The 25809-nt window shown below is 42.6% G+C and overlaps 1 protein-coding gene across 1 annotated transcript in view; it reads left to right on the top strand.

The window, feature by feature from the left end:
• Positions 1 to 515: 515 nt before the first annotated feature.
• LOC128702904 (uncharacterized) overlaps positions 516 to 25809 on the top strand; it is a 100038-nt gene continuing 74744 nt past the window's right edge. Inside the window, exon 1 of the mRNA XM_070102644.1 lies at positions 516 to 752. Coding sequence (XP_069958745.1) covers positions 516 to 752 — 237 coding nt within the window. The remainder of the gene's footprint in view (positions 753 to 25809) is intronic.

Here is a 25809-nt window from a genome sequence, read left to right as displayed (position 1 = left end):
ATGGTGATGGTGGTGATGCTGGAGTGTTGTATGGTGAGGGTGATGATGCTGGAGTGTTGTATGGTGAGGGTGATGATGCTGGAGTGTTGTATATGAGGGCAGTGATGCCGGAGTGGTGCTGAAAGGTTGTATGGTGAAGGTGATGCTGGAGTGTTGTATGGTGAGGGTGGTGGTGCTGGAGGGTTGTATGGTGAGGGTGGTGATGCGGGAGTGTTGTATGTGACGGTGGTGATGCTGGAGTGTTGTGACGGTGATGATGCTGGAGGGTTGTATGGTGAGTGGTGCTGGAGGGTTGTATGGTGAGTGGTGGTGGTGCTGCAGGGTTGTATGGTGAAAGTGGTGGTGCTGGAGGGTTGTATGGTGAGTGGTAGTGCTGGAGGGTTGTATGGTGAGAGTGGTAGTGCTGGAGGGTTGTATAGTGAGTGGTGCTGGAATGGTGCTGGAGGGTCGTATGGTGAGAGTGGTGGTGCTGGAGTGGTGCTGGAGGGTTGTATGGTGAGAGTGGTGGTGCTGGAATGGTGCTGGAGGGTTGTATGGTGAGTGGTGGTGCTGGAGTGGTGCTGGAGGGCGCCTGCGTCAAGCATCCAGGAGAGGGCGGCCAAGTGGACGTCATCTCCTGCCGACCAGTTGCCCTCCCGCTACTGCACCGCACCAGCTGCCGCCACCCGCTGCCGCACAGTACCAGCTGCTGCCACCCGCTGCTGCACCGTACCAGCTGCTGCCATCCGCTAGCCATGGGGATCGACGCAATGGTGAGTGTACACACTGCCCACCATCATCATTCCTCCTGATCGCTGCCGACCGCCACCCACCCTTCCACACCACGCCAGCAACACTATTAATAATTCTATAATTTTTTTTAAGGTAGTGAATATTACTAAGTACAATGATGAAAGTGTTATAATGTGGTGTCAACTCTATATACACAAGTGTCCGGTCATTATTACCCTACGTTCACTAAATTCTATAGCACTGTGTTAACTCACCTTTATCTGAGGGGTACTACTACACGTAGGCTGCCACACACAGTAGTAGACTACCAGTCGGGTATACCTATCTATAGCTAGGTGAACAGGGGCAACAGGTGTAAGGAGACTTGACTAAACGTTTCACCTCTCCCGAGATTGAACCCGGCTCGCTCGGTTGTCAGTTGAAAACTGTAACACTGAACTAGGAGTGACTCCTGTAAAAATGTTCCTGCCCTCTTGTGCCGTTGTTGGCTGCCTACAGTGTCACTCAAGAGGCACACTGCTTCCCGTCACTTGCAAAGTTCAGATCAACAACAACAACACAGTAACGACAACACCAACAACAGACTACTAATGATACAACAGTTGCAACAACAACACAACAAAAATACTAATGATACAGCAGATACTGCAACATCAACTAGAAGAAGAAGAAGAAGAAGAAGAAGAAGAAGAAGAAGAAGAAGAAGAAGAAGAAGAAGAAGAAGAAGAAGAAGAAGAAGAAGAAGAAGAAGAATCTGTATCCCAAATCAGTCACCCACTACTAGACAGCACATTATAACATAACAAAATATAGGTATGGGATAGATTTAAGACTGCTGTGCTACAGCGCAGCAGAAGTTTGTGTAAGAGGGCGAGTGCTGGTGCGAGGAGAAATGATTGGTGGAATGATGAGGTCATACGAGGTTTTTTACAATGTAAAAATGCGTGACCGGAAAGATGACTGACGGACACTTGGCCGACAGACATTTCACCGACGGACATTTGGCTGAGCAGACATTTCACCGACGGACATTTGGCTGAACAGACATTTCACCGACGGACATTTACGAAAACTAGGTAAAGTAATGAATACTATTTCGTCTGTTCGATCAAATGTCGGTCGGCCATCTGTCCAGGAGCCGTAAAAATGATGTAGGGAAGGCAGAATATACGAAGATGAGAGGTTAAACAGTGTGAAAGATGAGTCAATAAGAATAAGAAATACTCTAGGAGAAAGATTAATAACATGAAAAAACCTGGAGAGTAAACAGACTAGGTATTTAAAAACCAAAGAATGGAAATGTTAGATGGGCAAGTGGAGGTAGTGGAAAGATGGAGGGAATATTTTGAGACGTTACTTAATGATGATAATGAAAGGCAGTGGTATCATCATATGCAGCTGGGACAGATGGGATTAAGATCGCAGTGGTAAGAGAAGATGGATATATCGAGTAGTTGATGTGTTTGTTCAATATATGAAAGAAAGTACATAAGGATTAACAGAGGACAAATATAGTAAAAACAAAAGCACTTTGTTAATTGGCAGTGTAAACAGACAGCAAGGATGAGTGAGGTCCTACTTATTGACTGGTTAAGAATTATTTCATTCCTTCAGTCAAAATGTACCTGCACAACAAGAACTTTTCACTAGTAAGTTTATTTAGGTACAGGTACACATGAGTATAATTATCATACTAGTTTAACGTGTGTAAATTACCTAGGATAACAAAAAAAAAGCCACACAATAGTGACTTGATTCTATTGGGATCCTTCAAGGTTCTCTCCACTCTTGATAACTCCCGCAGTCATCCTCAGGTCTTACAGTATGTGGACCTAAATGTCAGGGTAGTGTTTTTACCACTAAATACAACATCTTCGATACAACCAATGTATTTAGGAGTGACTGAGACATCCAGGTACCACTATACACGCAGGCTGGTGCAGAAACTCCTCGCAGTAATAGATGACAACTCACACACAGGAATGCCAGAATTCTGGCATAACTTTAACAATACAAATATACTGAAGTAGGTAAAGTTAGGTAAGAGAACACAGATGAACTAATGCAACTAAATGCAAGCTGGAGAAAATTATGGCCTAGTGTGGTGAATACTCTCACTAGTTTTCCCTCAAAATTCAGTCAGGTCCAGGAAATTGTGGATCCGGCAAGGAGAGTGCCAGGTGAGGGCTTTGAAAATATGCAAACAGAAGACGTGAGCTCTTAGATGATGACGAAGAACCACTGAAGAAATGTTGGAGGAGCTCAATTCCCAAATAAATAACACAAAAAGATAAGGAAAAACATCAATCTACTCAAATGAAACTGAGACATATGAGAGATACAACATATTACTGCTAAAGCTGATTTTTTTGGATATAAAAAGACCCTGACAAATCTGGAATTATTGCTGACTCACGTAATGATGCTTTATCGTCACCTGTATGAAGTACCGCAGAGTGAAAGAGGAGACACAGTACTGATCACTCCAGTACAAGCATCGAGTAACGCTGCATCGACATCAACACAAGACAGCCAACCATCAGCATCAACCCAACAACCACAACCGTTTACCTCGGCCCAGTGAAGCCACAGCCATCCTCTCCAAGATTATTATGCACCAGCAACCAGACTTGAAGAAAATATTGACGTACTTTCGTAGTGACATGTAAACATTTTTTATCACTGTCTAATTTCACCACGATACAGGTACTGTACAAGGCAACATCAGCTAAAATGTTTGGTAAGAAAAACTATTATTTCGGAAGAATTGAGAAATTAAAAATACTTGCATTTTAGAGGTGTTAAGAATGTAACCTTATCTTCCTAGCATGTTCATCATAAGAAGTGCCGATTTCCGGGAACCTAAGTTTTGGTAATCCCGCACCTCCTCCTAACTTCCAAACTACGAATTCTCTGCATTATATTCACACCACACATTGCCCTCAGACATGACATCTCCACTGCCTCCAGCCTTCTCCTCGCTGCAACATTCATCACCCACGCTTCACACCCATATAAGAGCGTTGGTAAAACTATACTCTCATACATTCCCCTCTTTGCCTCCAAGGACAAAGTTCTTTGTCTCCACAGACTCCTAAGTGCACCACTCACTCTTTTTCCCTCATCAATTCTATGATTCACCTCATCTTTCATAGACCCATCCGCTGACACGTCCACTCCCAAATATCTGAATACGTTCACCTCCTCCATACTCTCTCCCTCCAATCTGATATTCAATCTTTCATCACCTAATCTTTTTGTTATCCTCATAACCTTACTCTTTCCTGTATTCACCTTTAATTTTCTTCTTTTGCACACCCTACCAAATTCATCCACCAATCTCTGCAACTTCTCTTCAGAATCTCACCCAAGAAAATTATACATATATATATATATATATATATATATATATATATATATATATATATATATATATATATATATATATATACACAGTGGACCCCCGGTTTACGATCAGCTCCAAATGCGACCAGTTATGTAAGTGTATTTATGTAAGTGCGTTTGTATGTGTATGTTTGGGGGTCTGAAATTAACTAATCTAATTCACAATATTCCTTATGGGAACAAATTCGGTCAGTACTGGCACCTGAACATACTTCTGGAATGAAATATCGTAAACCGGGGGTCCACTGTGTGTGTGTGTGCATATATATATATATATATATATATATATATATATATATATATATATATATATACTAGCAACCCCTTGTTCTTCAACATTCTATATTTTCAATATGGAGTTGGTCCTCCATTTGAAGCTAAAACAGCACAAATTCGTCGAGGAATTGATTCACATAACATGTGAACAGTATCCAGGGGAATTTTGAGTCATTCCTCAAGCCAGACCTGCTTAACTCTTCCAAAGACGACGGTGGAGGAAGTCGGTTCCTGACTTGCTGTTCTAACTGGCCCCACGCGTATATATATAATGTTGATACTGCTGATCCTGTTATTGCTGTTACTCTTATTACTGTTGTTCATACTCTTGTGTTTGTTCATCTTGTCTTTGTTGTTGAACTTGCTATTGTTCCTATCTTTTATGCTGGTTCCGTTCATCCTGGTATTATTGATCTTGTTCTTGATCTTGTTATTGCTGTTGTAGAGCGTGTTATTGTTGATGCTGATTTGTTATTGTCATTGATACTGTTATTGCCGGTGATCCTGTTACTGCTCTTTTTGTTGATTCTGTTATTCTTGTTCATCTTGTTACAGTCTGTTCTTCACGTATCAACATTAATGTGCCAGCTTCGTCACGCACCTCCTCCTTACCCATACTATGGAAGGTCGTCCATATAGTTACAGAAGTACATAATGAAGTCCAGGGACTTGACTCCCTTGTAACTACGCAGGCTACAGTAGTAATGAACCATTAGCGGTAATTCTTACAGTGGTAATGAATTATTACAGTGGTAATAAATTATTGCAGTGGTTATGAATTATTGTAGTGGTTATGAATTATTACAGTGGTAATGAATTATTACAGTGGTAACGAATAATTACAGTAGTAATGAATAATTACAATAGTAATGAATTATTACAGTGGTAATGAATTATTACAGTGGTAATGAATTATTACAGTAGTAACGAATTATTACAGTAGTATACCTGGAGAGGGTTTCGGGGGTCAACGCCCCCGCGGCCCGGTCTGTGACCAGGCTTCATGGTGCATCAGGGTCTGATCAACCAAGTTGTTACTGTTGGCCGCACGCAAGCCGGCGTACGAACTACAGCCCGGCTGGTTAGGTGCCTGTCCAAAGCCTTCTTGAAGACAGCCAGGGGTCTATTGGTAATCCACCTTATTTATGCTGGGAGGCAGTTGAACAGTCTTGGACCCCTGACACTTATTGTGCTGTCTCTTACCGTGCTAGTGGACCCCCTGCTTTTCATTTTGGGGGGGTATGTTGCATCGTCTGCAGAGTCTTTTGCTTTCATAGGGAATTATTTTCGTGTGCAAATTTGGTAATAATTCCTCTAGAATTTTCCAAGTATATATAATCACGTATCTCTCCCGCCTGCGTTCCAGGGAGTACAGGTTGAGGAATTTCAAACGATCTCAGTAATTGAGGTGTTTTATCGTACTTATGAGTGCCGTGAAGGTTTTCTGTACATTTTCTAGGTCAGTTTAATATGATCATCTCCACCCTCACCTTCAGTTTAACATGGTCATCTTCACCCTCACCATCAGTTTCACATGATCATCACCCTCACCATCAGTTTAACATGATCATCTTCACTCTCACCATCGGTTTAACATGATCACCTTCACCAGAGAACCTTCACTCCTGACATGAGCTCCTTCCTCCCCTCATCGTAAATCCCGTGCACAGAGGAGTAATTAACATGCTGGAGACGTGTGTCAGCTGGTGTGGATACACTTCAGTTCAGCAAGCTGTTAGACACGTCTGTATCTTCCCCCCATCCCCATCCCCACAGTCCTAAAGCTGAGCAAGCTGTGAAATTTCTGGTTTTTCGTTATTTAGGTTAGGGCAGGGTAGGCTCAGGATAGGATAGGGTAGGCTTAGGAAAGGACAGGATAGGTTAGGTTAGGGTAGGATAGGTTAGGAGAGAATAGGTTAGGTTTAGTTGGGTTACCCTGTAGCTTATAAACACAATACAAGCAATTATAGCATCAATGTAGTAATTATAAAGATGGTAATTCACATATTCAGTATGTGTCATTTAAGTAGCTCACTAGTGCCATTATGTTATAGAAAACGGACAAGTAGATGAGTAAGACACATCTGCAACAGACTGGTGTCTTCGGTGACGAGATGTTTGCCCCTTCACTGATCAAAGCTTTGGAGATGAACACACACACCAAGGTTGGGGGACTGATCACCTCATATCTACAACTCCACTACTTCAGTTTCGAGCATATGTCAAAGACCTGTGTCGGATTTCACCGAAACTGATTTAATAACAAAAGTATCATTAATGGCTGGCCCAACCACACGCCACCTTTTTCTGCATTGGACTAAAGAAGCCACTGTCTGGGGAAACGGTTCCAGAATAGAGATACCCAAATGTTGCAAAATTGTCTCATTTATCAGTACTCAACATACCTGAGCTATTGTGTGGCGAAATGTTTCCTCATTAAAGATACCCAAGTGTTGCACATGTATCTAATTTATCAACTTGTCGGTTCTCTAAACCATTCATCTACATTCCTGTCAGACACAGCAACATCTTGGGATCTTAATACAGGGAATTCTTCACTTTCCTAACCTTTAGGCATGACCTACTTCCACATTTGGGTTTGTCAAATGTGATACCACCTACGACTGCTGCACCTCACCTGCCTACAGCATATAAGCCACTTCTTCGCCCATATGCTGCATTCTTTTCAAGATTGAAGCAGTGCTGTATAGCCCTTGTGGTTTAGCGCTTCTTTTTGATTATAATAATAATTTCAAGATTGATTTACTGATTACATCGACTCAAGGCTGAGGGACTGATTACCTCAAACTCCTCCTGTTCTTCATTATTCTCCTTTGTATGGACTGATGAAGCCACTGTGTGGCGAAACGTTTCCTCATTAAAGATAACCAAGTGCTGCACATGTGTCTAATTTATCAACTTGTCGGTTCTCTGAACCGTTCATCTACAGTCTAAGATATAAACACGCATGTCCCCCATTTGTTTGCATACTAAACTAGGTTTGGTTACTACCTGAGGTACTGAAGCAAATTCTTGGGTAACTTTGGGTAAAGGTTGGACAAGTACGTGGGAATAGGTGGTTTTGATAAGGATTTGCCTTATATTTGCCAGTAGGCCAGCTGCAGTATTTCTCCATTCTTATGTTCGTCGCCTACATCAAAGCTTATAGATATCTTGGTTTAAATGTACTTTTTAATAAAGTCATCAAGCCAAAACTCATTAAGAATTTGTATTTGAATGGTATACAATACCGACAAGATGAATAATTATATACATTTGCAACATCTGGGTATGGTATAAACTTTGGTAATAAATACCGGCAAGTTGGTTTAGAAAAACAAATACTAGGACATATTTATTAGAAAACCTTTCGGTCCTGGGACCTTGATCACTTCTAACATACGTAAGTATGTATAATGTTCGCCAAGACCGTAGTCCTGGCACGGGTCTCAATCTTGCGATGACCTGTCTCTGGCTCCCGAGGGAGAAAAACATACGGAAGTTGAAAAGACAGTATATATAGGCGGAGAGTGAGGTGTGAGTGACGCATGGTGACCTGAAGAATGTCATGTTGGGATGAGGACGGGTAGACGATGAGATCATGTGACTCCTGTGTTGTTGGGTAGGTGGTGGTTTGCCTGGTTGAGTATCATGTATGCTAATGTTTAAGAAATTTTGTAGCTTCTAGTATTATATTCTATGGTGTCGGAGACCGCAATTAACGAGGCTTCTAGACACCGTCAGCGTCTAAGTGAGGACGAGTCGTACCTCCCAATTTATCAAATGTCCCGTGGAGTCCCTGTGGAGGACACAGGCGTACCTGTTGCTGGCATTTCGATGCTCGCTCAGGCGGACCGAAGGATCTCTGCCTGTTTCCCCTACATATTTCCTGGGACAGTATCCACAGGGTATGGTGTAGACGCCCCTGTGGAAGTTAGAGGTGTGGGGGCTACATTTCCTACCCAACAACACAGGAGTCACGTGATCCCATAGTCTACCCGTCCTCATCCCAAAATGCTATTCTTCAGGTCACCATGTGTCACTCACAACTCACTCTCCGCCTATATATACGGTCTTTTTAACCTCTGTATGTTAGAAGTGATCAGTCTCGGGACCGAAACGTTTTCTAATAAATGCCCTAGTGTTTACTTAAATGTTTCTCTAAACCAACATCTGGTATCTACTTTGTAGATGTTTCGCCATCCAGTGACTTCATCAATACAAAACAAAGACATATGTGAAGACTAGAACTATATACAAAAAATACGGTAATCAGTCCCTACTCCTAAGATTGATTACCTCATCTTCTGTACACAGTTCTAGTCTTCACTAGATGGCGAAACGTCTACAAAGTAAAGATACCCATATGTTGACCAGGTGTCCAATTTTCATCATTAAGAAGTACACAAAACATCTTTAATGCACTAAGAGATGTTGTTAATTACAACCCCAAATGAGATGTTAATTTAAGGAGACAGAATGATATACACAGCCTATATTAAACCTTTAATAAAAATGTACTCTACTATTTTTAAGCTAATATTTGTTAATAATTGAAGAAAAATCTTTTCAGCACTTGGAGTTTTGCAAAACGAAGCCTCGAAATTATTCTTGGTTGTCGGAAAACAAACTTCGTAATGTGATCATAAAAAGTATTATTGATCTTAACAATGTACTTGGCATTGTAATGTGTTTGTTATCCATTTGTTATCCAAATAGATAACAAAAACATGCAATGGTGTTTGAAATGTAAGAGGTATCTTGAATTAGGCATAAGAATCAAAAAGTTGGGCTTTTACATTACAAACTAAAACTTGGTTTAGAAAGACATGTGAGCAAGCACTAGAGCACATTTATTACAAAACGTTTCGGTCCTGGGACCTTGATCAAGGTCCCGGGACCGAAACGTTTTCTAATAAATATGTCAGTGTGATAAATGGTTTAGAAAACTGATAAGTTGAAGAATAAGACACTTATGCAACATACAGGAATCTTTATTGAGGGAACATCTCGCCACACAGCGGCTTCATCAGTCCAGTACAAAGAAGAACGGTGTAAGGAGAGAAGGAATTTAAGGTAATCAGTCCCTCAGCCTGGAATCGATGTGTTCAGTTCCTCAGTCTTGAAGAAAGTACTTACTTCCAGGCTGAGGGACTGATTACCTCAAATTCCTCCTTTCCTTACACCGTTCTTCTTTGTACTGGACCGATGAAGCTAGTGTGTGGCGAAACGTTTCCTCAATAAAGATTCCCATATGTTGCATAAGTGTCTCATTCTTCAACTTGTGAGTATCTATTTTCAAGTTTTATACCAAACTAAAAGTTACCATCTTAATAGTATCAACTTGAACTTACAACAATGAACCTGACTCCTCACTAGTGCTTCTGTCATCAGTCAATACACTTGACTTACATGACTAACAACATTCTCATTTAAGAAGCCAGATACACATGAGAAACACAAACAGAAATTGATGTGCAATTATGTGGAATAAAAAGACACAATACCGTGACTGGAATAATACACATATAGTTAATGTTTCAAGTGGGACCGTAACGTTGTCATAAATTTTATTTTCTTGTTTGTTGGTTATTTACGTACAAATATGGATTTTATCTCGCACTAACTTCGCAAAAAGCTTAATATAACCTCGGTCTGTCTGTGTGAAATATCATTATTATTATTATTTTGAAAGCTTTCCATAATAAATTCCAATGTCATAGGAATGCAGTTAGAAGTTTGAGTAGATCTATACCCAATTATGTTAACATCGATAAGCACATTTATGGAGCAACCTACAGTGTAAACACACTTACAGATTAGGCTCGGATTGTAACACGTGCTCCTTGGTGTTTGGTATATACCCAGACTATGATCATGTTTAATGCAAAGTATATACTCAGATTATGGTTAAGTTTAATGTAAGGTATATACATCCACATTATGATCTTAAAGTGAAGTATGCGGTCAGCCTCTTCAGTCACTTTCCTAAGCACTATGTGACTAACTCAACTTTCTAAGGAATATTGAAACAGTACTGAGGAGACATAAACCCAACTGGCTATTAAAAAATACTAGAAACTCGGAACAAATATCCTAAGTCGGAAGTTTGAAGGAAAAAATACGTAAATTTCCTTTTAAGACAAAGCCGAGTTCACAGGCATTTGTGTTCTATAATACAGTCAGCTTGTGTAGAGGCCTAGCTTCTCCCTACGAGCCCCGTGAGGGCGGGGAATGTGGCTAGGCCTGGGGACACTTGGTCCCAAAGATGAGGAGGTACTTGTACCTCCTCCCATGGGAGACTTAAGTCTCGAGACACTCCCCAGATAGGGAGCCAAGGCCGGGTCACCACTACTTGGAGAAGACCCGGGACGGGAGAATACCTGCTAAAAAAAAAAAAAAAAAAAAACAGTCAGCTAATTACTGTTTATATTGGTTAAAGTCGCGAATCCCACTGTCTTAGCCATGGTGAACTAATGACTTGCATTAAGAGAATAGTTGCGTTCACACTACTTCTCTTCTCTCAACCCTCCCTCACTACTCTCAACCCTCCCTCACTACTCTCAACCCTCCCTCACTACTCTCAACCCTCCCTCACTATTCTCAACCCTCCCTCACTACTCTCAACCCTCCCTCACTACTCTCAAACCTCCCTCACTACTCTCAACCCTCCCTCACTACTCTCAACCCTCCCTCACTACTCTCAACCCTCCCTCACTACTCTCAACCCTCCCTCACTACTCTCAACCCTCCCTCACTACTCTCAACCCTCCCTCACTACTCTCAACCCTCCCTCACTACTCTCAACCCTCCCTCACTACTCTCAACCCTCCCTCACTACTCTCAACCCTCCCTCACTACTCTCAACCCTCCCTCACTACTCTCAACCCTCCCTCACTACTCTCAACCCTCCCTCACTACTCTCAACCCTCCCTCACTACTCTCAACCCTCCCTCACTACTCTCAACCCTCCCTCACTACTCTCAACCCTCCCTCACTACTCTCAACCCTCCATCACTACTCTCAACCCTCCCTCACTACTCTCAACCCTCACTCATTACTCTCAACCCTCCCTGACTACTCTCAACCCTCCCTCACTACTCTCAACCCTCCCTCACTACTCTCAACCCTCCCTCACTACTCTCAACCCTCCCTCACTACTCTCAACCCTCCCTCACTACTCTCAACCCTCCATCACTACTCTCAACCCTCCATCACTACTCTCAACCCTCCATCACTACTCTGAACCCTCCATCACTACTCTCAACCCTCCATCACTACTCTCAACCCTCCATCACTACTCTCAACCCTCCCTCACTACTCTCAACCCTCCCGCACTACTCTCAACCCTCCCTGACTACTCTCAACCCTCCCTGACTACTCTCAACCCTCCATGACTACTCCCAACCCTCCCTCACTACTCTCAACCCTCCCTCACTACTCTCAACCCGACCTGACTACACTCAACCCTCCCTGACTACTCTCAACCCTCCCTGACTACTCTCAACCCTCCTTGACTACTCCCAACCCTCCCTCACTACTCTCAACCCTCCCTCACTACTCTCAACCCTCCCTCACTACTCTCAACCCTAACTTACTACTCTCAACCCTCTCTCACTACTCTCAACCCTCCCTCACTACTCTCAACCCTCCCTCACTACTCTCAACCCTCCCTCACTACTCTCAACCCTCCCTCACTACTCTCAACCCTCCCTCATTACTCGCAAACCTCCCTTACTACTCTCAAACCTCCCTCACTACTCTCAACCCTCCCTCACTACTCTCAACCCTCCCTCACTACTCTCAACCCTCCCTCACTACTCTCAACCCTCCCTCATTACTCTCAACCCTCCCTCACTACTCTCAACCCTCCCTCACTACTCTCAACCCTCCCTCACTACTCTCAACCCTCCCTCACTACTCTCAACCCTCCATCACTACTCTCAACCCTCCCTCACTACTCTCAACCCTCCCTCACTACTCTCAACCCTCCCTCACTACTCTCAACCCTCCCTCACTACTCTCAACCCTCCCTCACTACTCTCAACCCTCCCTCATTACTCTCAAACTACCTCAACCCTCCCTGACTACTCTCAACCCTCCCTCACTACTCTCAACCCTCCCTCTCTCCTCTCAACCCTCCCTAACTACTCTCAACCCTCCCTCACTACTCTCAACCCTCCCTCACTACTCTCAACCCTCCCTCACTACTCTCAACCCTCCCTCACTACTCTCAACCCTCCTTGACTACTCTCAACCCTCCCTCACTACTCTCAACCCTCCCTCACTACTCTCAACCCTCCCTCACTACTCTCAACCCTAACTTACTACTCTCAACCCTCCCTCACTACTCTCAACCCTCCCTCACTACTCTCAACTCCCTCACTACTCTCAACCCTCCCTCACTACTTTCAACCCTCCCTCACTACTCTCAACCCTCCCTCACTACTCTCAACCCTCCCTCACTACTCTCAACCCTCCCTAACTACTCTCAACCCTCCCTCCCTCACTACTACTCTCAACCCTCCCTCACTACTCTCAACCCTCCATCACTACTCTCAACCCTCCCTCACTACTCTCAACCCTCCCTCACTACTCTCAACCCTCCCTCACTACTCTCAACCCTCCCTCACTACTCTCAACCCTCCCTCACTACTCTCAACCCTCCCTCACTACTCTCAACCCTCCCTCACTACTCTCAACCCTCCCTCACTACTCTCAACCCTCCCTCATTACTCTCAACCCTCCCTTACTACTCTCAACCCTCCCTCACTACTCTCAACCCTCCCTCACTACTCTCAACATTCCGTGACTACTCTCAACCCTCCCTCACTATTCTCAACCCTCCCTCACTACTCTCAACCCTCCCTCACTACTTTCAACTCTCCCTCACTACTCTCAACCTTCTCCCCCACTACCCACACATCTCTCCCCCCCCCAACAACAACGACCAGACACATACTGAGAAAGAAAACCCGACTCATTCTTAATATTCTAACACCTACAACACCTGACAACACTGACACCTACACCTGACAACACTGCTTCCTTCATTACTAACACCTACAGCACCAGACGTCACTGACAACTACAACTCACAACACTGACACCTACAACTCACAACACTGACACCTACAACACTCAACACTGACACCAACACTCACAACACTGACACCTACAACACTCACAACACTGACACCTACAACAATCACAACACTGACACCTACAACACTCACAAAACTGACACCTACAACACTCACAACACTGACCCCTACAACACTCACAACACTGACACCAACACTCACAACACTGACACCTACAACATTCACAACACTGACACCTACAGCACTCACAACACTGACACCTACAACACTCACAACACTGACACCTACAATATTCACAACACTGACACCTACAACACTCACAACACTGACACCTACAACACTCACAACACTGACACCTACAACACTCACAACACTGACACCTACAACACTCACAACACTAACACCTACAACACTCACAACACTAACACCTACAACACTCACAACACTGACACCTACAACACTCACAACACTAACACCTACAACACTCACAACACTGACACCTACAACATTCACTACAATGACACCTACAACATTCACAACACTGACACCTACAACATTGACAACACTGACACCTACAACATTCACAACACTGACACCTAGAACATTCACAACACTGACACCTACAACACTCACAACACTGACACCTACAACATTCACAACACTGACACCTACAACATTCACAACACTGACACCTACAACATTCACAACACTAACAACTACAACACTCACAACACTGACACCTACAACACTCACAACACTGACACCTACAACACTCACAACACTGACACCTACAACACTCACAACACTGACACCTACAACACTCACAACACTGACACCTGCAACACTCACAACACTGACACCTGCAACACTCACAACACTGACACCTACAACACTCATAACACTGACACCTACAACACTGACACCTACAACGCTCACAACACTGACACCTACAACACTCACAACACTGACACCTACAACACTCACAACACTGACACCTACAACACTCAACACTAACACCTACAACACTCACAACACTGACACCTACAACACTCACAACACTGACACCTACAACACTCACAACACTGACACCTACAACACTCACAACACTGACACCTACAACACTCACAACACTAACACCTACAACTCACAACACTGACACCTACAACACTCACAACACTGACACCTACAACACTCACAACACTAACACCTACTACACTCACAACACTGACACCTACAACACTAACACCTACAACACTCACAACACTGACACCTACAACACTCACAACACTGACACCTACAACACTCACAACACTGACACCTACAACACTCACAACACTAACAACTACAACATTCACAACACTGGCACCTACAACAGTCACAACACTAACAACTACAACACTCACAACACTGACACCTACAACACTGACACCTACAACACTCACAACACTGACACCTACAACAGTCACAACACTGACACCTACAACACTCACAACACTGACACCTACAACACTCACAACACTAACACCTACAACACTCACAACACTGACACCTACAACACTGACATCTACAACACTCACAACACTGACACGTACAACACTCACAACACTAACTACAACATTCACAACACTGACACCTACAACACTCACAACACTAACACCTACAACACTCACAACACTGACACCTACAACACTCACAACACTGACACCTACAACACTCACAACACTAACACCTACAACACTCACAACACTGACACCTATAACACTCACAACACTAACACCTACAACACTCACAACACTGACACCTATAACACTCACAACGCTGACACCTACAACACTCACAACACTGACACCTACAACACTCACAACACTAACAACTACAACACAACACTGACACCTACAACACTGACACCTACAATATTCACAACACTGACACCTACAACACTCACAACACTGACACCTACAACACTCAAAACACTAACACCTACAACACTGACACCTACAACACTCACAACACTGACACCTACAACACTCACAACACTGACACCTACAACACTCACAACACTGACACGTACAACACTCACAACACTAACACCTACAACACTCGCAACACTGACACCTACAACACTCACAACACTGACACCTACAACACTCACAACACTAACAACTACAACACAACACTGACACCTACAACACTGACACCTACAACACTCACAACACTGACACCTACAACACTCACAACACTGACACCTACAACACTCACAACACTGACACCTACAACACTCACAACATTGACACACTTACAACACTGACACCTACAACACTCAGAACACTGACACCTACAACACTCACAACACTAACACCTACAACACTCACAACACTGACACCTACAACACTCATCACTGACACCTACAACACTCACAACACTGACACCTTCAACACTCACAACACTGACGCCTGCAACACTCACAACACTGATACCTACACCTGACAACACTGACACCTACAACACTCACAACACTGACACCTACAACACTCACAACACTGACACCTACACCTGACAACACTGACACCTACAACACTCGCAACACTGACGCCTACAACACCCACAACACTGACACCTACAACACTCACAACACTGACACCTACAACACTCACAACACTGACGCCTACAACACTCACAACACTGACACCTACACCTGACAACACTGACACCTACAACATTCACAACACTGACACCTACAACACTCAACACTGACACCTACAACACTCACAACACTGACACCTACAACACTCACAACACTGACACCTACAACACTCACAACACTGACACCTACGACACTCACAACACTAACAACTACAACATTCACAACACTGACACCTACAACACTCACAACACTGACACCTACAACACCTGACAACACTGACACCTACAACACTCACAACACTGACACAGCACTCACAACACTGACACCTACAACACTCACAACACTGACGCCTGCAACACTCACAACACTGACACCTACACCTGACAACACTGACACCTACAACACTCACAACACTGACACCTACAACACTCACAACACTGACACCTACACCTGACAACACTGACACCTACAACACTCACAACACTGACGCCTACAACACCCACAACACTGACACCTACAACACTCACAACACTGACACCTACAACACTCACAACACTGACACCTACAACACTCACAACACTGACACGTACAACACTCGCAACACTGACACCTACAACACTCACAACACTGACACCTACAACACTCACAACACTAACAACTACAACACTCAACACTGACACCTACAACACTGACACCTAGAACACTCACAACACTGACACCTACAACACTCACAACACTGACACCTACAACACTCACAACACTGACACCTAGAACACTCAACACTGACGCCTACAACACTCACAACACTGACACCTACAACACTCAACACTGACACCTACAACACTCACAACACTGACACCTACACCTGACAACACTGACACCTACAACACTCACAACACTGACACCTACAACATTCACAACACTGACACCTACAACACTGACACCTACAACACTCACAACACTGACACCTACAACACTCACAACACTGACGCCTACAACACTCACAACACTGACACCTACAACACTCACAACACTGACACCTACAACACTCACAACACTGACACCTACAACACTCACAACACTGACACCTACAACACTCACAACACTGACACCTACAACACTCACAACACTGACGCCTACAACACTCACAACACTGACACCTACAACACTGAACAAAATAACTTACCAATTAGAACAGGAGGAACATTTTACCTCTCCATAACACTGATTACTGTCACGCGACAACCTGATTGTATGTACACACACACCAATGTACACATTTACATATTAGCATAAAAACTTACATAGGCATACATGTGAGTACGCACACACATTCGTGTTCTCGGCTATACAAATGTTCAAGCACATGTGCACATACGCACGTTCATGTAAACATTTGGATTTAGGTGTACACAGACATTCAAGTACACACACATACTCATGTGTGCATACGCACATTCATAAACACAGGCACATGTACACGCGAACATTCACGTCCACACGAACATTTACTTACGGACATTCACCTGCACCAGACATTCTTATACAACTGAACATTCACGTTCACATGAAAATTCACGAACACACACCTCCACGTACAGGTAAGCATGTATAACAAGGTTCAATATGTTGGGTTAGTTTATGTATGGGTGTACATCCAGCAGGTGAATGTACACGGGGGGGGGGGTTAGGAAGGAGGAAGGGAGGGAAGGAACGAGGGGTGGGGATAATACATTATAGAGGTGAATATATATCTTCGTAAGTAGAGGAGCGAGTCAAGTAGGAAGGAGGGAAGCAGGAGGGAGGGAGGGAGGGAGGGAGGGAGGGAGGGAGGGAGTGAGAGAGAGAGAGAGAGAGAGAGAGAGAGAGAGAGAGAGAGAGAGAGAGAGAGAGAGAGAGAGAGAGAGAGAGAGAGAGAGAGAGACAGGGAGAGAGAGACAGAGAGAGGGAGAGAGAGACAGAGGGAGAGAGAGAGACAGAGGGAGAGAGAGACAGAGGGAGAGAGAGAGAGACAGAGAGAGGGAGAGAGAGAGAGGGGGACTCAATATTCACGTCACTGGTGTAACAGTGACCCTCACTGTTGTAATATTCATGTCACTGTTGTAACATTGACCCCTCACTCTTCTTACAGTAACCCCCTCAGTGCTGTAATATTCACGACACTGTTGTAACAGTGACCCCCACTGTTGTAACAATGACCCTCACTGTTGTAACAATGACCCTCACTGTTGTAATATTTATGTCACTGTTGTAACTGACCCTCACTATTGTAACAGTGACCCTTCACTGTTGTAATATTCACATCACTGTTGCAACAGTGACCCCCCCTCCCACTAGTGTAATATTCACGTCACTGTTGTAACAGTGAGCCTAGATCTCACTGCTGCAATAAACTGCTGTCACTGACACAAAGACGATGCATCATTTATAAGGTTACCAAATTGCCTGGTATTGATTCCAGTGGAAATGATTAGTCAGTTTGTTAGGTTTAAAGTTGTCTTCAGCACGAGGCTTCTCAGGTAGCAACAACTCTCTTCTACCCTGACTAGAGCAAAAAGTTTTGTTCCTAAAACTGGAATGGAAGTAAATTCTTAGTGAACCTTGTGTGTGGGGGGATAAAGGGAGTGCGTTGTATTTTGTATTTTATCAGAAATATAAACATTTCGCTTGGTGTTTTGTCAGATGACTGACGCCTTCAACAGGCTTCCCAGTCCACCCGATAAAATTTTTAATTCGCATCATAAGCTGTGGTCCACGCTACATAAGAACCAAAGATCACACAATAGTTATGTTAGGCTTTGGTAAGATTCGTCAGGTAACACGACAAGTGTTTCCTGACGCGGGTCTTAGTCATGTGACCCGCCACTGGAGCTTTTGATCATCTGACCGAGGTCTTTCACTGGCTTACACCTCCACCCCTTAATACATTAATTATATTTTTCATACAATAGTGTTCCAAGATTTGAGAGCCTCATGAAAGAGGGATGGAGTTACCATAACTGTGTAGAGATGAGCAGAAATGGCGACAGTAGTGATGACATAAATCGCTTAATTGGCGACAGTATTGATGACAAATCGCTTAATCACTTAACGGTGTAAACCAGGCGTCGATTACTGGTACCTGGAATGTATGTTGAGCGTCGCCTCACCTGTTCTGTATGGCGGGTTACACAAGTGCGTAGTGTAGACGCTACTGACGGAATTATTAATGAGTATAGTCGATATTTTATTACATAGTAGCGAAGGTACTACAACTAGCTGAGCGACAATGTACTCGCCTAAAAACAGAAAATACCTTACTACTTCCGCTGGAGAGCGAAACGTTGCCACAATAAAATGTCACATTAGTTGCACTTGTGTCCTTTTTACCAAACATACTGTCGGTAATTCCAGCAACATTATTATAATAGAAAAGACCTGGGATCGACTCCTGGATGGGGTAATACGTGTGGATAACATTCTTTACACTCGTTGTGCATGTTCACTTACAAATAATTAGGTACCTAAGAATATTTGACTGCTGTGGAGACCATTTACTTCACTAGAAAAGCTGTCCAGGATTATCCTGAGTTAATAACTTTCCAGGGATAGCTCTTAAAAAGCCTTCTTCTCACTAGCAAAGCTTTCTAGTATTATCTTCAGTTAACAACTTTCCAGGAATAACTCTTCGATAATCTCATCACCAGAGAAGCTTCCCACAACCAAAATCGATTATCATTTCCGAATTTATATTAAATAACATACAAAGACTTTTTTTTCGTGCATAGTCAGCTACTCTATTATTAAAATAAAAGACACGAGGTTTATGCGTGAGGTGAACAGTTCCTCTTACTTATGTGACAGGTTCAAGTGGACACTAACAGGTGTTGACAGGTATGAAGGCCCTTCATACACTGGCAGGTATTTACAGGTACCATGTTTCATTGTTCACTGAAAAGTGCACACACTTTCAGTCTTCTAAGTGCGAATTATTTGCGTATTGTTCCAGACACTGTATTACGACCTTTTTTTTTTTTACTTTGAGTGTAGATGTTATGTATACAAAAAATATCTTAGGTAAAAGGACACAAGTGAAACTAATGTGACATTTTACTGAGGCAACGTTTCGCTTTCCAGGAACTTCAAGCCGAACGGCTTGATAAAGCTCCTGGAGAGCGAAACGTGTTAAGATAAGATAAGATAAGATTTCGTTCGGATTTTTAACCCCGGGGGGGTTAGCCACCCAGGATAACCCAAGAAAGTCAGTGCGTCATCGAGGACTGTCTAACTTATTTCCATTGGGGTCCTTAATCTTGTCCCCCAGGATGCGACCCACACCAGTCGACTAACACCCAGGTACCTATTTGCTGCTAGGTGAACAGGACAATAGGTGTAAGGAAACGTGTCGAAATGTTTCCACCCGCCGGGAATCGAACCCGGGCCCTCCGTGTGTGAAGCGGGAGCTTTAGCCACCAGGCCACCGGGTTACCACAAAATGTCGCATTAGTTGCACTTGTGTCCTTTTACCTAACATACTGTCGGTAATTCTACCAACATTAATACAAAAAATATCATTCTTGAAGTGTTAGAAGACATCAAGGATGATGTATCTCAGCATGAGGTAAACACATATATCTACGTTTGAAAATATACTTAAAGAGGATATATGAAGGTTTTTGTATATCAAATTTACACATGAAGACGAATAACAAGTCAAAATACGGTGGCAGGAACAATACACAAATAACCTGCACTTAGGACATTCAAACTTATGACGACGTTTCGCTCCGACTTGGACCATTAACAAGTCTTGTACACTGGACTTGGACTATTAAGTTGCACTGTAACTCCTCAGTGGTCCAAGTCAGACCGAAACATTGTCATAAGTTTGAGTCTCCTAAGTTCAGGTTGTGTATCTACACTCAAATTCAAAGTTTCTGTCACCTAAGCGCAGGTTACTTGTGTATCTACACTCAAATTCAAAGTTTCTGTCACCTAAGCGCAGGTTACTTGTGTATCTACACTCAAATTCAAAGTTTCTGTCACCTAAGCCCAGGTTACTTGTGTATCTACACTCAAATTCAAAGTTTCTGTCACCTAAGCGCAGGTTACTTGTGTATCTACACTCAAATTCAAAGTTTCTGTCACCTAAGCCCAGGTTACTTGTGTATCTACACTCAAATTCAAAGTTTCTGTCACCTAAGCGCAGGTTACTTGTGTATCTACACTCAAATTCAAAGTTTCTGTCACCTAAGCGCAGGTTACTTGTGTATCTACACTCAAATTCAAAGTTTCTGTCACCTAAGCCCAGGTTACTTGTGTATCTACACTCAAATTCAAAGTTTCTGTCACCTAAGCGCAGGTTACTTGTGTATCTACACTCAAATTCAAAGTTTCTGTCACCTAAGCCCAGGTTACTTGTGTATCTACACTCAAATTCAAAGTTTCTGTCACCTAAGCGCAGGTTACTTGTGTATCTACACTCAAATTCAAAGTTTCTGTCACCTAAGCGCAGGTTACTTGTGTATCTACACTCAAATTCAAAGTTTCTGTCACCTAAGCCCAGGTTACTTGTGTATCTACACTCAAATTCAAAGTTTCTGTCACCTAAGCGCAGGTTACTTGTGCATCTACACTCAAATTCAAAGTTTCTGTCACCTAAGCGCAGGTTACTTGTGTATCTACACTCAAATTCAAAGTTTCTGTCACCTAAGCCCAGGTTACTTGTGTATCTACACTCAAATTCAAAGTTTCTGTCACCTAAGCGCAGGTTACTTGTGCATCTACACTCAAATTCAAAGTTTCTGTCACCTAAGCGCAGGTTACTTGTGCATCTACACTCAAATTCAAAGTTTCTGTCACCTAAGCGCAGGTTACTTGTGTATCTACACTCAAATTCATTTTCGTACTTGAAGAAATAATGTCGAAGTAAGGGTAAATTAATGCATTGTGTGTCTAGTTTATTTATAGCACTACGGTGTTGTCTATAGTCTCACTATATTCTATAGCAGAGTATAATGTCTCCCAGGGAGGGTAAATTAGTGTATTATGTGTATAATTTTTACTTTGCCACTGGTATCATCATCATATCATCCTCCTCCTCCTCCTCCTCCTCCTGCTGCTGCTGCTGCTGCTGCTGCTGCTGCCGCTGCCGCTGCTGCTGCTGCTGCTGCTGCTGCTGCTGCTGCTGCTGCTGCTGCTGCTGCTGCTGCCGCTGCCGCTGCTGCTGCTGCCGCTGCTGCCGCTGCCGCTGCTGCTGCTGCTGCTGCTGCTGCCGCCGCCGCCGCCGCCGCCGCCGCCGCCGCCGCCGCCGTTACTGTCCTTCAGCATTGCTTGTCAGTATCATTCTGCAGCATTACTCGCCCCGCGCCTCCCCACTCAGCAGAATAAACAGTATCATGAGACCAATTATAAACAAGCCAGGTCCTGAAGGTTAATACGCCAATTAACAGTGCTTGAATACCTGTGTCAACACCTGTGCAAATAAATGAGTATGTGTGTCTGTCAACACCTGTAGAAATAACTGAATATCTGAGGAAACACCTGTGCAAATAAGTCAATATCCGTGTGTGTCAACACCTGTACAAATAACTAAATACCTGTGCCAGCACCTGTACACACAGCTGAATGTGTCAATACCTGTGTAAATGACTCACGAAATCGTAAAGACACGAAAAAACCTGTGTAAATTACTGAACATAAGTGTCATAACATGTGAAAATAACTGAATATCATTGTTAACACCTGCACAAATAATTGAATGTGCCGACACCTGTAAAATAACTGTGTGTCAATACCTGAGCAAATAACAGTATATCTGCTAAACACCTGTGAAAACTGGATATATTTCGGTCGCTGCCTGATCCAAGAAAGGTATCCCCTTAGTGCGACTGGAATAGTACAGAGTGCGGTAATATGGTTCATTCTTAGCGATGAAGATTTGAAGGGAATCAACCGAGGCAGTCGCAAGTCATCATATCGAAACTAATATAGCAATTTCTTCAATAACAAAAATAATGGCAACTTAAGACATATAGACCAAATTTAATTTAAACTCTGCACTAAGAAACACCAGCTTGTGATACCCACTATGATACTACTACTGCTGTTGTGATATTATGGTTGATACTACTACTGTTGTGATACTTTGGTTGATACTACTACTGTTGTGATACTATGGTTGATACTACTACTGTTGTGATACTATGGTTGATACTACTACTGTTGTGATACTATGGTTGATACTACTGTTGTGATACTATGGTTGATACTACTGTTGTGATACTACTACTGTTGTGATACTATGGTTGATACTACTGTTGTGATACTATGGTTGATACTACTGTTGTGATACTATGGTTGACACTACTACTGTTGTGATACTATGGTTGATGCTACTACTGCTGTGATACTATGGTTGATACTACTACTGCTGTGATACTATGGTTGATGCTACTACTGCTGTGATACTATGGTTGATACTACTACTGTTGTGATACTATGGTTGATGCTACTACTGTTGTGATACTATGGTTGATACTACTACTGTTGTGATACTATGGTTGATACTACTACTGTTGTGATACTATGTATGATACTACTACTGTTGTGATACTATGGTTGATACTACTACTGTTGTGATACTATGGTTGATACTACTACTGCTGTGATACTATGGTTGATACTACTACTGTTGTGATACTATGGTTGATACTACTACTGCTGTGATACTATGGTTGATACTACTACTGCTGTGATACTATGGTTGATACTACTACTGCTGTGATACTATGGTTGATACTACTACTGCTGTGATACTATGGTTGATACTACTACTGCTGTGATACTATGGTTGATACTACTACTGCTGTGATACTATGGTTGATACTACTACTGCTGTGATACTATGGTTGATACTACTACTGCTGTGATACTATGGTTGATACTACTACTGTTGTGATACTATGGTTGATGCTACTACTGCTGTGATACTATGGTTGATACTACTACTGCTGTGATACTATGGTTGATACTACTACTGCTGTGATACTATGGTTGATACTACTACTGCTGTGATACTATGGTTGATACTACTACTGCTGTGATACTATGGTTGATACTACTACTGTTGTGATACTATGGTTGATACTACTGTTGTGATACTATGGTTGATACTACTGTTGTGATACTATGGTTGATACTACTACTGTTGTGATACTATGGTTGATGCTACTACTGCTGTGATACTATGGTTGATACTACTACTGCTGTGATACTATGGTTGATACTACTACTGTTGTGATACTATGGTTGATGCTACTACTGTTGTGATACTATGGTTGATACTACTACTGTTGTGATACTATGGTTGATGCTACTACTGTTGTGATACTATGGTTGATACTACTACTGTTGTGATACTATGGTTGATACTACTACTGTTGTGATACTATGTATGATACTACTACTGTTGTGATACTATGGTTGATACTACTACTGTTGTGATACTATGGTTGATACTACTACTGTTGTGATACTATGGTTGATGCTACTACTGTTGTGATACTATGGTTGATACTACTACTGCTGTGATACTATGGTTGATACTACTACTGTTGTGATACTATGTATGATACTACTACTGCTGTGATACTATGGTTGATACTACTACTGCTGTGATACTATGGTTGATACTACTACTGTTGTGATACTATGGTTGATACTACTACTGTTGTGATACTATGGTTGATACTACTACTGTTGTGATACTTTGGTTGATACTACTACTGTTGTGATACTATGGTTGATACTACTACTGTTGTGATACTATGGTTGATACTACTACTGTTGTGATACTATGGTTGATACTACTACTGTTGTGATACTATGGTTGATACTACTACTGTTGTGATACTATGGTTGATACTACTACTGTTGTGATACTATGGTTGATACTACTACTGCTGTGATACTATGGTTGATACTACTACTGCTGTGATACTATGGTTGATACTACTACTGTTGTGATACTATGATTGATACTACTACTGCTGTGATACTATGGTTGATACTACTACTGCTGTGATACTATGGTTGATACTACTACTGCTGTGATACTATGGTTGATACTACTACTGCTGTGATACTATGGTTGATACTACTACTGCTGTGATACTATGGTTGATACTACTACTGCTGTGATACTATGGTTGATACTACTACTGCTGTGATACTATGGTTGATACTACTACTGCTGTGATACTATGGTTGATACTACTACTGTTGTGATACTATGGTTGATGCTACTACTGCTGTGATACTATGGTTGATACTACTACTGTTGTGATACTATGGTTGATACTACTACTGTTGTGATACTATGGTTGATACTACTACTGCTGTGATACTATGGTTGATACTACTACTGTTGTGATACTATGTATGATACTACTACTGTTGTGATACTATGGTTGATACTACTACTGTTGTGATACTATGGTTGATACTACTACTGTTGTGATACTATGGTTGATACTACTACTGTTGTGATACTATGGTTGATACTACTACTGCTGTGATACTATGGTTGATACTACTACTGTTGTGATACTATGGTTGATACTACTACTGCTGTGATACTATGGTTGATACTACTACTGCTGTGATACT

The sequence above is a fragment of the Cherax quadricarinatus genome, chromosome 82, assembly GCF_038502225.1.
Source record: "Cherax quadricarinatus isolate ZL_2023a chromosome 82, ASM3850222v1, whole genome shotgun sequence".
Lineage (NCBI taxonomy): Eukaryota > Metazoa > Arthropoda > Malacostraca > Decapoda > Parastacidae > Cherax > Cherax quadricarinatus.
Note: the sequence above shows the minus strand (reverse complement) of the source record. Positions and strands in the feature narration are given on the sequence as shown.